Source organism: Hakea prostrata, chromosome 7 (assembly GCF_041222555.1).
Source record: "Hakea prostrata isolate BN-2017 chromosome 7, UWA_Hpros_2, whole genome shotgun sequence".
Classification (NCBI taxonomy): Eukaryota; Viridiplantae; Streptophyta; class Magnoliopsida; order Proteales; family Proteaceae; genus Hakea; species Hakea prostrata.
In genome coordinates, this window is record NC_142606.1 from 34,104,361 (window position 1) to 34,120,054 (window position 15,694).

The 15,694-nt window shown below is 37.6% G+C and overlaps 1 protein-coding gene across 1 annotated transcript; it reads left to right on the plus strand.

The window, feature by feature from the left end:
• The first annotated feature begins 228 nt into the window (after nucleotides 1-228).
• LOC149010944 (uncharacterized) lies at nucleotides 229-14,421 on the plus strand. The gene is made up of 7 exons (XM_089163343.1): nucleotides 229-418; nucleotides 11,051-11,150; nucleotides 11,294-11,414; nucleotides 12,584-12,705; nucleotides 12,789-12,910; nucleotides 13,014-13,173; nucleotides 14,015-14,421. The coding sequence occupies exons 1-7, from the start codon at nucleotides 292-294 to the stop codon at nucleotides 14,136-14,138; spliced, it is 876 nt and encodes a 291-aa protein (XP_089019469.1). The 5' UTR covers nucleotides 229-291; the 3' UTR covers nucleotides 14,139-14,421.
• The last annotated feature ends 1,273 nt before the right edge of the window (nucleotides 14,422-15,694 follow it).

The window sequence follows — 15,694 nt, forward strand, 5'->3', positions numbered from 1 at the left end:
ATGGATTTCCTTGATTAGATCAGATTGCTATGTGGCCAGTCGAATATTGACCCAAAAAGAAAAAAAAAAAAAAAAGGGTCCACCCAGTCGAACGAATGAGCGCAATACACGTATGCACATCAAAGTCTGTAATTTATGCGGACTTATTCGTCATTTCATTTTGAGTAGAACAGTTGTACTTTGGGAGGAAGAGGACCCTGTCAGGGTAAGAAGAAGAGAGCAAAATAAACTCTGTAACGGTGAAATCCTTGTTGTATCCGCGAAGCTTTCTGGTGTCTCTCTCCTGAAGGGATGAAGAAACGAACTATGTATGTATGGGCAGTTGCGATTCTGTGTTTTATAGTTCTGATGATCGTAACTCCTGCCATCCCCCAGTCTCAAGAATACCATGACTTCGCTGATCAACGCAAATTCTTCGGTATTATTTGGTTGCATCCCTCTTTCTTCATTTCTAATTAAGATTTCTGGCTCATGTATTATGAGATTCTTCAAAATTAATCGGTTGATTTAATGAAATGGATGGGCGGATGGATGGAATAGTTCTATGGTGATTGAACCTTGAAGTTTAGCTTGTTGGGTTTTGTATGTTTAATACTTCTAATTCTGAAGTTTTTAGAGAGCCATCATTCTAGTTCTTCTAAGATCTGCGGGTTTTTTTTCTTCTTCTTGAAGTGCATAATTTGCTTGCTTGAGTATAGATAATTGGTTTTTGTAATTTTGGAGTCTGCTTATTTGGTTGCTTTTAATGTTCTTTTGGGGTCATAAGTAGGATTTTTGAAGTGAAACCTTTCTATTGGAAACCCTAACTTTGGGAACTGATATTGTATAATGATTAGGTTCGTAGTCAATTACTAGATCAAATATTTCTCTTGGGTTTAATAAGTGAAACTATGAGAAAACTTTATTGTGAAGGTTGGAAAAGTTAAAGAGCCTGTTAAAAAGGTTGGTTATGGTAGCCTGGTTATACACTGATATTTACTAAGTTTATGATTATGATACGATATGTGATATATGATAGGCCATTTTCAGAAATTTGCTGTGTTTAGACTCCATATATACAAGCACCGTATGTCTCATTAGGTGCCATTGTTTGAAATTACACCCATGTTGTGGTCATTGTTGTCTGTTATACAGTTGCCAGCTATTACTTGCAGAGCCTTGTTTTTGTTGTTTTGCTATTACTTGTCTAGCCTTTCATGAATGCTATGGAAGTTCCTGACTTACCATTATAATCAGCCTTAACCGACAATCTGGGTTGGGACATGAATCCTTTTCATCTTTCCTGGTCTTCATGGGCTAATATCTCTGAAATAACATTGCTTCAAATATTCTGTCAGATCCAAGTAAAGAATTTTCTAAAATCTGTTACCAGTCGTCTACCTGATGCCTACCTTGTTCCAAGAATTTGTACTAATAATGCAGATGAAAGTCTTAATGCCAACATTCCTTGCTGATGCAGAGTTACTGTTGCAGCTGGAGTGGCATGACCCAATCTGGAAACCCAGACTGAGGAGTACCTAGACCAAACTGATATTTTGATCTAATAAGGGTTGGTGCTGGATGATATTGTAACCTTTTTTATTTATTTAAGCTGGGTAGAAATTTGACGGGTGGTATCCTGGTTTTCTAGATTCCCTGCTTCAGTACAATTTCTTTATTATAAATACATGCATGTAGTCTGACTCAAGAGATAATATATAATAATGTAATTAAAAAAAGGGGTTGGGTTTACCTCCTGATTCTGGAGTTCTCTGCTACCAAGTTGGTCGAGTTGTTCCTTCTTCCAGGTATTATATACTTGCCTCCTTCCTTCTCTGTTGAGTTTTTCTTGTTTTTTATTCTTTTGATTCCTCTTCTTTCTGTTGTTTTGTTTATTTATTGTTAACATCTCCTGGTGCTTTTGTACCCTGTTTTGACATAAAGTTGGGTTAAGTAACAGCAAGTTTGATTTTTCCCTGTTAGTCTTCTTCCAGTCTTGGAGCTTGGAGATTTGAATTGCCATCATAAGATGAGAGATTCTCACCCTCAACTTCATCCTGTTAAGAAATCTTCCTGTGAAACCATTGGAACCTAACACTGTAGCTGACTTTCTGTTTCATAGTTTTACAATCCAAATGCCACTTAGTTTATAGAATTGTTGTGGGTTGATCTATTTGATTGCGGTGAAAAGATTGACTGCCCTTTGAAAGAAATACTACTTTATTTATAGTAAGTGATTGATAAGTACTAGGGTGCCCCTATGGACAGATTTACCTTTTTATCTGTATATTTTTGGGTTTCCCCTCAAGTTGGTGCTTAGATATCATAAATGCCCAACTTGCTGATAACTACTTACAACTCAACATATCAGCTAATTGATTGCTGGACTTACCAAAAGGAATACATATTCACCCTTCTTCCTTACTAGAATGAAGATCATTCCCACATGCTTGGTTTGATAACCACCAACTAGGTTGTGAAGAATGCTGATGGCAGACTTCCTGTCACACTACAGCATCATTGGTGAAGGAACAGGGAGATCAAATCCTTCATAGCCCATGGAGCCACATCAACTTGAAAGTGCCATCAGGCATGTCACCAAATTCAGCTTCAGCATGGATCAAGCTTCAAGAGCCTTTTCTTTTTTACTCTTTCAAGTAACCAAATTGCCTCGCACAGCTTTACCATTGCTAGTTGTAGATTGTCAATCTTCTGGAGATCTGGCCAATCTGCTTGTATAAAGGCCTTGACTTGCAGTTGGCCATTGAAAGAGAAAACTGCTTTCCTTGCAGTAGATAAAATAATATATCTTTGTGCAACAGTAAATATTGCTCCACTATGACAAAGTAGCCATGAATTTGAGCTTTAAAACAGCCTTTACGCAAAAGCAGGCCAAGGCTGCTTACTTTATGGTTCTCTTCAGGCGCTAGAGTCTTGCACTGGGTACGCCCTTTTTATAGGATATATCTTCCAAGTGTGTGAAATTATGATCATGCATATATTGACTAGCAAAGCTGATGGTGAAGGCAACTTCTAATGAATATGAGACAAATGTATTAGTTTCCCAACTAGCAAGTGATATTTTCCTTTATCTAGAGGATCACCATTCTTCAAGAGATGAGTATTAGCTTCAAGAATTGTTTCCAAAGGTTCACAACCTTGGTTCCCACCTCAAATAGAGATCAAGGTGCTTTTTCGTTGAGAGAGAAACTCTTTTGTTGGAGTGGGGATAACTCGACGCTAAGGAAGTAACACAACTTACTGAGTTCCTCAGTTTCAAATACATGACCCTGGTAAACTTCTAAATGTGAGATTGCTTCTGTGTCATTGCCAGTGACCATGATTTCTTCAACATAAACAATGAGAAAAGCAATCTTGGAACCAGATTCCTTGATGGGAAAGGTATGGTCAAGATTACTTTGATTGTAACTTATAGACACCCTAGCTCTATGGAATCCCCTAAAGCAAGCACGGGTTGATTGCTTTAAACCATGGAGCACACATTGGAGCTTGTAGAATTCCCCTCTAGTATTCTGACTTAAGAAACTAGGAGGAATTTTATATATACGCTCCTTTTTTTCTTTAGAGGGTTGGGGGTTGGGGGTTGGGGGTCTAATGAAGAATGGTGCAGACGTTGATGAGATGGGGAGGAAGATGACTCTTCTAGGTAATTTGCAGCAGCTCTTCCAGGCTGCTGCGGCGCCGGTTCTTCTAGACCTGCAGAAGTGGAACTTTTCTAGGTTCTGTATATGCCAAAAGAGAATAATAAATTCAACTGTATAATCTGCTTTATTGATATGCCTTGTATGTATTTATAAATTACAATAGGAAACTACTAGGAAACATAGTTGTCATGGTGATGAGGCGATGCAAGGCGGTATAGGCTAGGTGAGGCGAAAAGTCAATGAGGCGCTTTTGAGGCGGTTGAGGCGTTTCAAGGCATTTTAAGTGTTATTTTGGCTGTGATTATAAATGAACATGTATTATGGAAAAGAAAAAGATCATATTCTAGTCATCCTTATGGCATATATTGATGCATTCATCTGTCTTGATGATAATGAAGCTTCTATTCTTTTTTATGGGGTAGAAAATGAACCTTCTATTTTGAATAAGACAAAACAAGAATGAAGAATTGGTTTTTCAGCAAACAAGGTCCTAGGTAGAGATCATTAGGCTTCAACATGCTATTTTTTAAACTGGAATAGGTTACTAATTATTGATCATTATGTTCTGATTGCCAATTGATTCTCTGCCGTCAATTTGACATCATTGATTTGGTTTTTAAAAAATAAAAAAAATAAAAAATTCAAAAAGGTGGTCGCCTTGGGGTCCGAGGCGCTTGAGGTGACCGCCTTATGACTTAAGGCGACGGTGCATTATCCTAGAGGGCGCCCGGACACCCAGGCGTTGCCTTAACAATTATGCTAGGAAACTGAAACAAAAGCTAAATTAAAGACCAAAGAAACTTGAAACCTAATCAAACTAGGACTAAAATCCAACACCAACTCTACTAAATCAAACCCAACTAAAGAATTAAAATTAAGAAATCTTCGAGCAACTAGCCTAGCCTTGTACTGGTCCACTCTTGTATCCGTCTTCTGTTTCACAGTGAATACACATTTGCAGTTCACATTTTTTTTGTGAGGAGGATGACAAACCGAGACTTAGGTACATTTTCCTCAGGGATTGCAGTTCTTCGACCATGGTTGCCTCCCACCGTGGGTCTGTAGAAACCTCCTGCTAATTATGGTCTGTAGAAATGAAAGGCAAAGAAGATGCAAAAGCATGATGTGAAGGGCAAAAGAGTTGTATGAAATCACCTAAGCGCAATCACTGTTAAGTAAAAGATCTATTTCCCTCATGGAGAGCCATGGGTATGTTAAGGTATTGACCAGAGCTGCTAGGAGACTCAAATGTGATTACCAGGTGGACCAAAACAATTAGGATGTGGTGGTTGACTATGTTGAGTTGGTTCCGCTGTGGCAGTGTCTGTTTCTGCTTGTGTCTTGTGATCTTGATGATCATACACTTCCACTATAGGCTGATTAGTAAATTATATCTCCCCTTGAACTGAAGGAGCATACGTAAAAGGAGAAAGGCTGCAACAAGAGGAACATCTCCAATCCCAAACTTTCACCATAGGCTATTAGTACTTGTATCTTCCCTTGAACTAAAGGAGCTGAAGTAAGAGGAGAAAGGAAGGAAACAAGAGGAATATCTTCACTAAACAGGCCCTTTGGTTTAGAGTGGTGCTGTAGATAAAAAGGCAGCAGGTACATTAAAGATCACATTCATGGTATAACCACACAATGGTCGGTGGATGGTTGCGCCGATAGCCCTTCTGGGTGGAAGAGTAGCCAACAAACACACACTTTAGCCCACTTGGATCCAAGTTGCCATGGGTATGGTGATTCTGCTTAAAAAAACAAGTAGAACCATAGACCTCTTGGTGGAAAGAAAAGTGGACGATTGCTGGAGGACCTCAAGAGGAGCACGAAAACTAAGAAGCAGGTAGGTACTAGGCTTTAAACCTATCCAGCTCAACGCAGTAGAACTAGGCTATTTTTGTACATGACAATATATGGACCGATTACCTCATATTTCAGAAGGCTTAACTTGGTAGAACTAGGCAATGCTGGTTTTGAAACTAGGCAAGGCTTAACTTGGTAGAACTAGGCAATGCCTTCGTAACTTCAGCAGGTTGCTGTTCAAACTTTTCTCATTTGCTCTACTGTTCTCTTGTTTAATAGAAAAGAGAACACTCAGTTCTTAGTAACGAAGGCCTGATTTTTCTGATAATTACTAAAATGCCCAATCAGTTCTCAGTAAATCAACGGCTAATGGTTCTGATAGTTTATATATATATATATATATATATATATATATATATATATATATATATATATCCTTCCTCTAACTCTACTTTTGTTCAGAAAAAACCATCTCTTCTTTGATTTGATCATTAGGTCCATCTTCTTTTTGCTTTACCATCAGGATCCTGAATTACCTGAAGAGTACAAAATTTCCCCTACCCATGTTTGAGTTTCTCTTTCCAAGTGAGCCCATAGTGTCCCAAAGGCAGGATTGTTTGATTGATGGATGCTTTACTTGGTACATAGTATATACCACATGTTTTGTGCAAAAATGATGCTATCACATATTATCATCTTTACCTATGTTATTATGTTGCTAAGGATCCTATATCCTGATCTAGCCTCAGTTGAATGAGGGCCAGTTCTTCCAAGATCTCATCCAAACCAACCTTAGCTTGAAGTTTTAGTTAGCTTTGGAATTATGGCTGGATGTTTCTAGTGTTTGGCAGTTCAGAATGGGCTGAAACTTGGAGGAGAAATGATGATACAGGTTTATGATCCTGCAAGTTTGGTTAGGTCTGGATGGCTAAATTGGAAGATGTGGTGTGTCTAGTTTTTAGGGCTTTAGGAAGTCTGGAAATTCAAGAAGAATAAGAAAAGGTGGTAGGGAAGGGGATGGGTTATGCTGTCTGCTACTTAAATGGATGTAGAAGCCTTATTTAACGCAGGAGGGGGGAGTTGGAGTAGTGTTGGACTGATCTGATTGCATGCTGAATTCACAGCCGTAGAGGAATCTCAGCTTGATTTCACTAGAGACCCTTTCACACGAGCTCCTGAGGATACCTTACCACTTCTGGAGCATATTATTCTTCAAGAATAGGAAAGCAATTGGCTGCCAAAACTGTTTTATTAATATCTGAAAACTTTGACTAGCTATTACATGCGAGGGTAGCTTTTATAGCCTTGAAAATATTAAATCCTCGGGCAGCCTCGACTGTTAACTGCATTAGAAACTGAAACTAGCAACTTTCTTAAAATAGAAATTCTAATTGGACTTGGGTTTTATAATTTTACCCTTACAAGGACTCCCCATCAACTATAATAAGGACTAATTAAATAACATGCATCAGCCTCAATAAGGGTTAATTAAATAACATGCGTCAATCTAATAAGGAGTAATTAAATAATATGTACCAACTCTAATGAGGACTAGCCAAAAGCCTACACTCTCCGCCCCCCCCCCCCCAACAAAAAAAAAAAAAAAGAAAAAAAAAGAAGAGGTGTGGCAATTTTCATACTCAACTCATGTACCTTGTTTTCTGTCCATTAAGTTAGCCATTGGCACGGCCACGTTCAACGGAGACCTATAAATGCCCTTGTACGGAGAATTGATATAATCCATATTGAAGGAACTAGAAGAGCTAGGGGTAGACCTAAGATAACCTTAGGATAAGTGGTGAGAAAGGATATGTATAGCTTAGGCCTTGTATCTAGCATGGCCTCGAACAAAACTGATTGGAGGGCAAGAATCCATGTAGCCAACCCCATTTAGTTGGGACAAGGCTTATTGTTGTTGTTGTTGTTGTAAGTTAGCCGGCTAGATGGAAAACCCATCCAATGAAGGCCCGATACCTCTATGACCCAACCCTAGGTCTATTAAGGGAAATATCCTAATTTGGCACTGGGTCTGCATTACATTCTATCTGGCAAAAATAATATTTGGGACCAGTTCAGTCCTTGCAACAGAATTAGAATTCTCAGTAGATAGAATTACAGAGAGGTGAGAACACAATTAAACTGCACAATCTTGATAATAAATGATGTAAGTAAGAGATAGGAGTATGATCAAGGATTCTTGGCAGGGCTTAGGTCAGCATGTTGCAGATCCAACACTTATTTGGGCTTATTCTGGTGGAATTAAGCCTGGGTTAGATTACTTTGGTCATGAGCCCTTAATGCCTTGGGTTTAAGCTGCATTGGGCATCTTTCTGGGCCTAAAATGGGGGAAGGTAAGTCTTAAGTACCAAAATAGCTTATTTAAGTGAAGGCCAAGTAGGATGTTTTATTTATTTTATTTTGTTAAGTTGTGGCAACAACCTAGCCTCCATGCATTGAACGGTTCCCTTAGTGTTTTAAGCTTTGGTTTCTTACCTCCTAAAAGTAGGAGGTTGATTTAAAGTTGACTAGACGGTTAATTGTTTTGTAGAAATCCCTTAAAGATAGGGAAATCAGCTTTCCTTTGTAATCAGAAGTTATAATTAAGGCTGCTAAGGCCTACCTCATAAATGGGATGTATAAGGAGACTTGATTAATAGAGTTGCTGATTAGAAAAGCTGCTTATCTTTTGATATGATACATTATTGTGATACGGGCTAATATGTATCCAATTTGGTCACTATAGGTGCTATACATACCAATACATGGCTTTATTTTTAAAAGATAATTTGTACCGGCCATTATGGGCTGATATGACATGATGCAGCTGAAACATCTTGAATCCATTGACACATCTAGTATAGGTTCAGTGGCTGCACTAATACTTATCGGCTGAAAAAGCTGGATGCATCTTCATGTATTCCGATACTTTGATACATTCAATAAAAGACCATTTTCATTCTCAGAAATGAAGAACTCTCAACCAAGAGTCTAAAATCTTCGTTTGTTTGATTTTTCATGCATTTGGACTAATAAACTAACAAAGGGTTCTAGAACATCATCCTTTGCATACTCTGATATTCTTCATGGCTATAAACTATCACAATATGTAGGAAGCCTCGTTGTTTATAACAATATTGTTTTAATGCATTTAATTGTTTATACATGATTCTTTATCTTAAGTTTTATGCATGATACTTGTTAAAACATACACACATTGTTTTTTGTACCAAAGTGAATTTCCATGTGTATCTTGACCATTTCAATGCAATTTCACATCATCCAATATGTATCTCTGCTACAGTATGATACAATGCAATAGTCATTCTCTTAAAATCACCCACCTGATACGGTACTCGATACCTTTCATTTAAACCTTGGCTGCTGTTGCTGTCCTTTCATTTAAACCTTGGCTGCTGTTGCTGTTTTCTTCTTCATCTTGGGAACCTTGGCTGGTATGGCATATCGGTGGGTTTGGTGATTGATATCCAAGAGGACACTAGGTGAGTCATATCCTAGCTGTCTAGAGGGCACCAGGTGAATCATATCCATACAATCTCGTGGTAATTCATCCACCAGCCAGTCTTATCTTTGGAGGCTACTCTGTATCCTCTCTCACCTTCAATACGAGTTTCATACCCCAGTCTGTCCATTAGAACCTTAGTTACCATCAAGCCCTAATTCATTCTTAGTAACCCTAAATCCTTTATGTCCATCATAATTGGGCCAAACTTTGAGAACACATTCTCCTCTATCACGTAATAGTCGACCCCGTCAAACCCCCAAACCCCAAAATCAGGTACTTCTCACCATCAGTTTTGTTTCAGACTTGGGTTTTTTCATCCTTTCAGCAGATGCCATACTGGATTCTAGTTACAGGCTTACAGCATCTTTGCAGCTTTGGAACCCTAACATTTAGGAATTCCTAAACTCGATCCAAAACTCCATCATTCAGGTCTAATAGTGTAGCTGTCAATTCTGTCCTATTTTTGGACAGCAGTCCCTTTGTCTCTCTAGAATTTGGTCCGAACTGCAGTCCTAAATTACATTAAATCCCATAAACCTAAGTTCCTGATATCACTAAACTACACCTAATTTTCAGTTTCTGAAGTTGGTTCTTTTCAAGGTTTTTGGCAACATTGGCCCTTGGTTAATCCAAACCAATCCATGGCTACTTCAGCATCTCACTGGCCTCCATAGCATTTTACAGCTATTGGCATGGCTACACCACTAAACTAAACTTAATTTTCAGCTTTTGAAGTTGGTTCTTTTCAAGGTTCCTGGCAGCATTGGCAGTGGGTTAACCCAAATCAATCCATGGCGACATCAGCATCTCACTAGGCTCCAAAGCATTTCACAGCTATTAGCATAAGACAAGAAATTTAATTAGATTTTTCTACTTATTCAAAATACTTACAGTTAGCCCTTTTTTATACTTCCATTGGAAATCTGTCCCGGAGGACTTAGACTCTTGACTATTTCATGAACTGCATTTTTAAGGATTTAACAATCGATGAACTAATTTATTGACTGAAATAATATATTCTAATATTTCAAATGATAGTTGTAACTTGTGACTGAATGGATAATGCTTTTCAATTTCTGTTCAAATGCATTAATTACTTCTGATCAGACTTGGATTGGCTAAGTTAGGACTGGTTTTGGGTGAACCAATAAAACCCCCGGACCTGGTTGGTTTGGCCTAAACCAAATGATTATGGTTCAGTTTTACCATAGAGTAGTTGAATAGGTTCATTCAAGTAACCATATGACTGGTACCTCCCTTTTCATGGGGGTGTTATTTGAGTAGAACTTATTTTCATTAATATTGTATTATAGTAATTATTATTTTATTTCATGTTATAAGTATTTGAGTATTCTTCGTTGATCCATTTGCATCTGTCATTCACTTTACTTAAATACACATTGGCGTTGTAAATGTTGTACAGAAAGAGAGAAACTCGTTCTAAATTTTTAATGAATGGCCAATGCCATACCCCACCGTTAATTTGAGGACTGTAGAAATATATTTGCGTCAAACATTGAATAGAGTTTTGTAAAGATATCTAGTTTTTATACTCCAATTTTATTGCATATATTTTTCCTACTTTCTTAATATGTTCTACATACCCCTGACAGAACCTCAGTTCCTTTCCAATCCTACCATAGCATGATAGATCGTGAGTGAAGTTTTGGATGACATTTAGAAGTTCATTTCTTGAATAGGACTTTGACTTCGAATTCCATTAATGACAGGAAAGGGATTATGCTTGGTACTTTGAAGTAATTCATTTGATGTCTCAAGGAAAGGATTCATACAGTCGTTTTTGACAATCTTGCTTTTGGTTCTTCTTTGTTTCATTCAACAACTTTAATTTTTCTGGTTGCTGCTGTTATGATGGTTTGATAATTGATAGTGGAATATCTCTTACGCCTATGGGTTAGGTATTTTGATAAATGTAAGGTGATATTTTCTTTTTTCAGTATGAATGAAGGGAGATGGCATTTGGCTGTTTGTGTTATTTCTGTGGTATGCTTTATTTCTTTATTTATTTTTCCTTTCAATCTTGCTATGTGATACTGAAAAGCCTATCATATTCCAGGGATACCTAATGCATTGAATGTGATCTCAAATTTTCCATTCCTGGTAATTGGACTGATAGGGCTGATACTCTGCCATCATGGGAATTATTTTAAGCTAAGGTATGCTATTTCTTTGGCTTCTTTTCCAAACCCCAAACCAAATCCAATCCCCCCCCCCCCCCAAAAAAAAAAAAAAAAAAAAAAAAGACCTAGTTTTTGGAAGTCATTAGGTATGACTGTGACTTTCTTTTTTTGTATAATAGCTTGCAAGGGGAAGTTTGGGGTTGGACATGTTTCTTTGTTGGTGTGGCTGCTGTTGCTTTTGGTTCATCCTATTACCACCTTAAGCCAGATGATGCAAGACTGGTATGGGACCGCTTGCCGGTAAGCTAAGCTTCTTCATGGATATAAAATCCAATAAAATTTCTTCCTCACTACAAAATGAGCCACTTCTGTGAGATTTTTTCCCCCTTAGTCTGCAACCTCCTTTCATTATTGAGGTATAACAAATCTGCATAATTACATTTATCTATTACAATTTGTTTGTGGTTATTTAAGTATTTTTGAAGACGCCTATGAAGCGTATGCCTCTAAAAGTTCTTTTTTCCCCTTTTGGGTTTTTTTTTTCTTCTTTTCCCTTGGGGGGGGGGGGGGTTGGAATTTCTTGAAGTTTAAAAACAAGGCTTATGCCTCTCAAAAGTGAGTGCTGTATCATGTGTGTGCCTGAAAGCATTAAAAATTGTGGTAAACTGGTTCTTTATTTAGTCCAATTTTCAGTAGTAGTTTTATCCTTGCAATAATTACTAAATGTATTTTTCATATCCATTTTTTGTTTATTCAAAACCACTATGTGTTTTCCTTCTTATGTTTTATATTTTTTAATGGTTTTGATTATTTTCCTTTTTATATAAAAAGTGCATCTCAGTGCATGAGGCTCCAACTACCTTGGGTTGTAACCTTGGGATCAAACTTGCTGCTGCCTGAATGTGCCAAATTGGATGTATTTGCTTCTGCTTTATAATCTAAAACAAAAATAATTTTCACCCTTGGCTGTTCAATGGGATTGGTATCAGATCTCAATTGGTCTTGGCTGATGCCAGTCTAGTACTTGTATATCATTGATCTGATATTTGATATTACTAACCCTGGCGCTACTGCATGGAGGGGGATGGGAAAATGTCTCATCTACTTCCTATACCATGTTCCAATGCACATTGGAAGTTAACCCTGCAACTCCTTGTTTACCAAAACTTCTGCTTATAAAAAGATGCCATGATTTTTATGATCCCCCTCTTCCATGATAGATGTAGGAGGATGGTCCTTATCTGCCTCTCCTATCTTTCATTTCATCCAGACAAACCCCAAAATCAATATTTTACAGCAGGAAACCTAGGGGTCTTACAGAAGGATTCTTGACTACTTGTAACTATTATCAAATGTTTTGTTGTTAAGTTACAATTTTACTCCATGTCAATTGCTGACTGTGGTTGCCAGCTGTGGTACTTGCTTAATGTTAGTTGTCTTGATGCATTAACTTGCGTTGACTTCCACAGATGACTGTTGCTTTTACATCCATCGTTGCTATCTTTATCATTGAAAGAATTGATGAGCAGAAGGGGAGGATATCTATTATACCCCTCATTTTGGCGGGTATAGTAAGCATTTTATATTGGAGGCAAGCAAACTGGCTTTGGACCTTGTAGTTTCATTGTATAAATTTTCTTGAGTATTTATTCATTTATTTTGTTTATGCTGCAGATTTTTTGATGACCTCCGTCCATATGCACTAGTCCAATTTGCTCCTTGCCTTGCGATCCCTATAATGGCCATCTTGTTGCCACCTATGTACACGCATTCTACTTATTGGCTCTGGGCTGCAGGTTTAGATTGGCATCTGGGGAATTTCTTGATGATCTTTGAACATGGAATCTAGTCTAGGTCATTCGGTCAGATTTGTCATGTAATTGATTCATTTGAATGCAGGATTTTATCTGATCGCAAAAGTGGAGGAAGCAGAGGACAAATTGATTTACAAATGGACTCATCATATTGTCAGTGGGCATACCCTCAAGCATCTATGTGCTGCACTGGTCCCTGTTTTCTTGACACTCATGCTTGCCAAAAGGACCATCCAACCAGTGAGGTAGACTGTTTTATATGTTCTTCCAATTTTATTTGGTTTTTTCATCTTCAGTTTTGACAGGGCACTTTTCGATGTATAATTTAGTTGAAAGACTTGTAGACATACAGGATTAGAAAGCATAAGCCCTACTAATTTTCTCCCCTTGTCTTTAGGAGTCATGAACATGTTCCGGTAGAGTAGTGAATAGGTTTCTGCCGAAAGCTTTTTTGCCAGGCAGGGCAGGGGAGGGCTTGTGGACATACTATCTCCCTTGTTGTTGATGCCTTCTTCAGTTACTATTCCCGACTCATAAACCAGTTCAAACTATGCTTCACCATGTCATGAAATACACGTAACTTCATGTTCCAGTGGAGCAACGCAATTTCACTCTTGGAAATTTAAACTGAGATTGAGTCAGTAGTCTAACATTCCTGCCAACTTTATTGGTTACCCGCTTTAATAGCATCTGTTTTTGGTGCTTCTTATTTCTGAGAGCGCAGAATTATCAAGCCACATCCAACTCCTAGTGTGTGTTGGAATGGGGCTGATGTGAAAACTGTCTGCTATTCGCAGTGATTTTATTTTCTTATCAAATTTTCATTACGGCTTGCTGGATTACCAAACATGCCAACCTCCCTCTTTTATGTGGCCTGGAATTTGCATTTAAAGCTGCTTAGGTTTATCATATTGCACTATCTAGTAATAAAACTAATGTTTTAGTGCAGCAAATGAACTTTGGGACGGTGGTAGTGATTTTTTTCCTTAATTTCTCAACCTATAGCAGAACCGGACATTCTTCTGATTTATTTTTTGTATAGAAATGTTTTCAGAACTTAAAAGATGTATTTCTCCCTTGATGCAGGCAAAGTTTGTTTGAGGTATGGAAGATTTCATGGACAAAAGTTAAAGATGATGGGTTGAAGATAGAGACTGGCTCCTGTACCTACTCCGAAGTTTCTACTGTAGAGCCACATTCTGAAGCTTAAGCTGACTTTAGTTTTAAGACCACTAAATACAGAGTTACACACATGCAGACAATCTTCAGGGTTATGGTCGGAGGGCTGACCCATTTTCTGTAGTCCCATATAAATAAATTTAGAAAGTATTACTTCACGTCAAAATGGAAAATGTCTTTTTTCTGCTTTTGTTTCATCTGAGTCTTGTTGTTCACAAAAAATCAATGTAAATATCATTACGTTACTGAAATTTCCTCCCCAGAAAATGTAATTGATGGAATTATCTGGTGGGCTTTTCCACACTTTAACAAGCATGCTGTTATTTTTTTGAAAGTTTAGAAAATTTTGTTGGATTCCCTTTCCGCCCGATACTGGAGATTACTTGTTTTAGAAAGTTTGTTCATAAAGAAGGGGAATAAGAAAACCTTCTTTTAGAAGGACTGGACATAGATCTCCCAGTAGAACATCCTTCGAAAAGGATAAAGTTTAATACTAGCCACGTTGGATGCACCTCATGTGGAGCCTTTCCAGGGCAGTGCTGGGGATTGACCTTAGGTGAGTTAGGATCTTCTTCTATCTTCACATCTCTCAGCCACACATTTATGAGAGAGTTTATTTTTGCTCTATAGTATCAATGTTTTGAGGTGAGCTCTCCACCTGAATGCCTCGAGGAGGCACGAGGGGGTAGTGAAATACTCGGTCCTGTGGCTAGATGATCCGGGCTTAGTATGATTGAGGACTTTCCTATTGAGATTTGTTGTGATTAGGATAGTTGCAATCCTCTTTTGCCATAGTTATGGCACCCTCCATCTATGTGGAATGCAATGATAGTCAGTGTTTGTTCCACCATCAATGATGAACATAAAGTTTGTTAGAATAATAAAAATAAAATTTCCAATAAAGGGGTTTTTTTTTTTATAATTTATATGTAGGGGATAGGGGTATTGCATCTGTTGTCCGTAAGGGTCGAGCTCACAACCTCTTCACTAAAATGTATTAGGCGAAATCCGCCTCCGAATTTGCATACGTATTCGTTTAAGGGTGTCCGTATCCGAAAATTTTTTAATCGGAAAATATTTGTATCCTTTTGCTAAGCAACTGGATTCGGATTTGGATAATTGCTTATCATATCGGATAATATTTGGATAAAATTTTGCCTGGATAGAGTAAAGTATTCAACATTTTTCTCTGAAAATTGATGAAAATCGGATTTGGAAACCGGTAATTGGTAAACGGATAATCGGAAATCGAAATTATCGGGTTAGAGTAAAGTATTAAACACTTATCTGCTAAGCAACCGGATTTTGATTCGGAAAATTGCTTATCGGATTAGATAATCCAAATAAAATAAAGTATACACCATTTTTTTCTCTGAAAATGGATGATAATTAGATTAAAAAATTGGTAAATCGGTAACCGGATAATCAGAATTCGAAAATTATCCGGTTAGAGTAAAGAAGTAAACATTACTTTCTCTAACGTTGATAATTGGATTCGGAAACCAATAGTCGGTAAATGGAAATCAAAAATTGGAAATCAAAAATTAAAAAAAGGGCAATCAACAATCAATAATCGGATCAGATTAT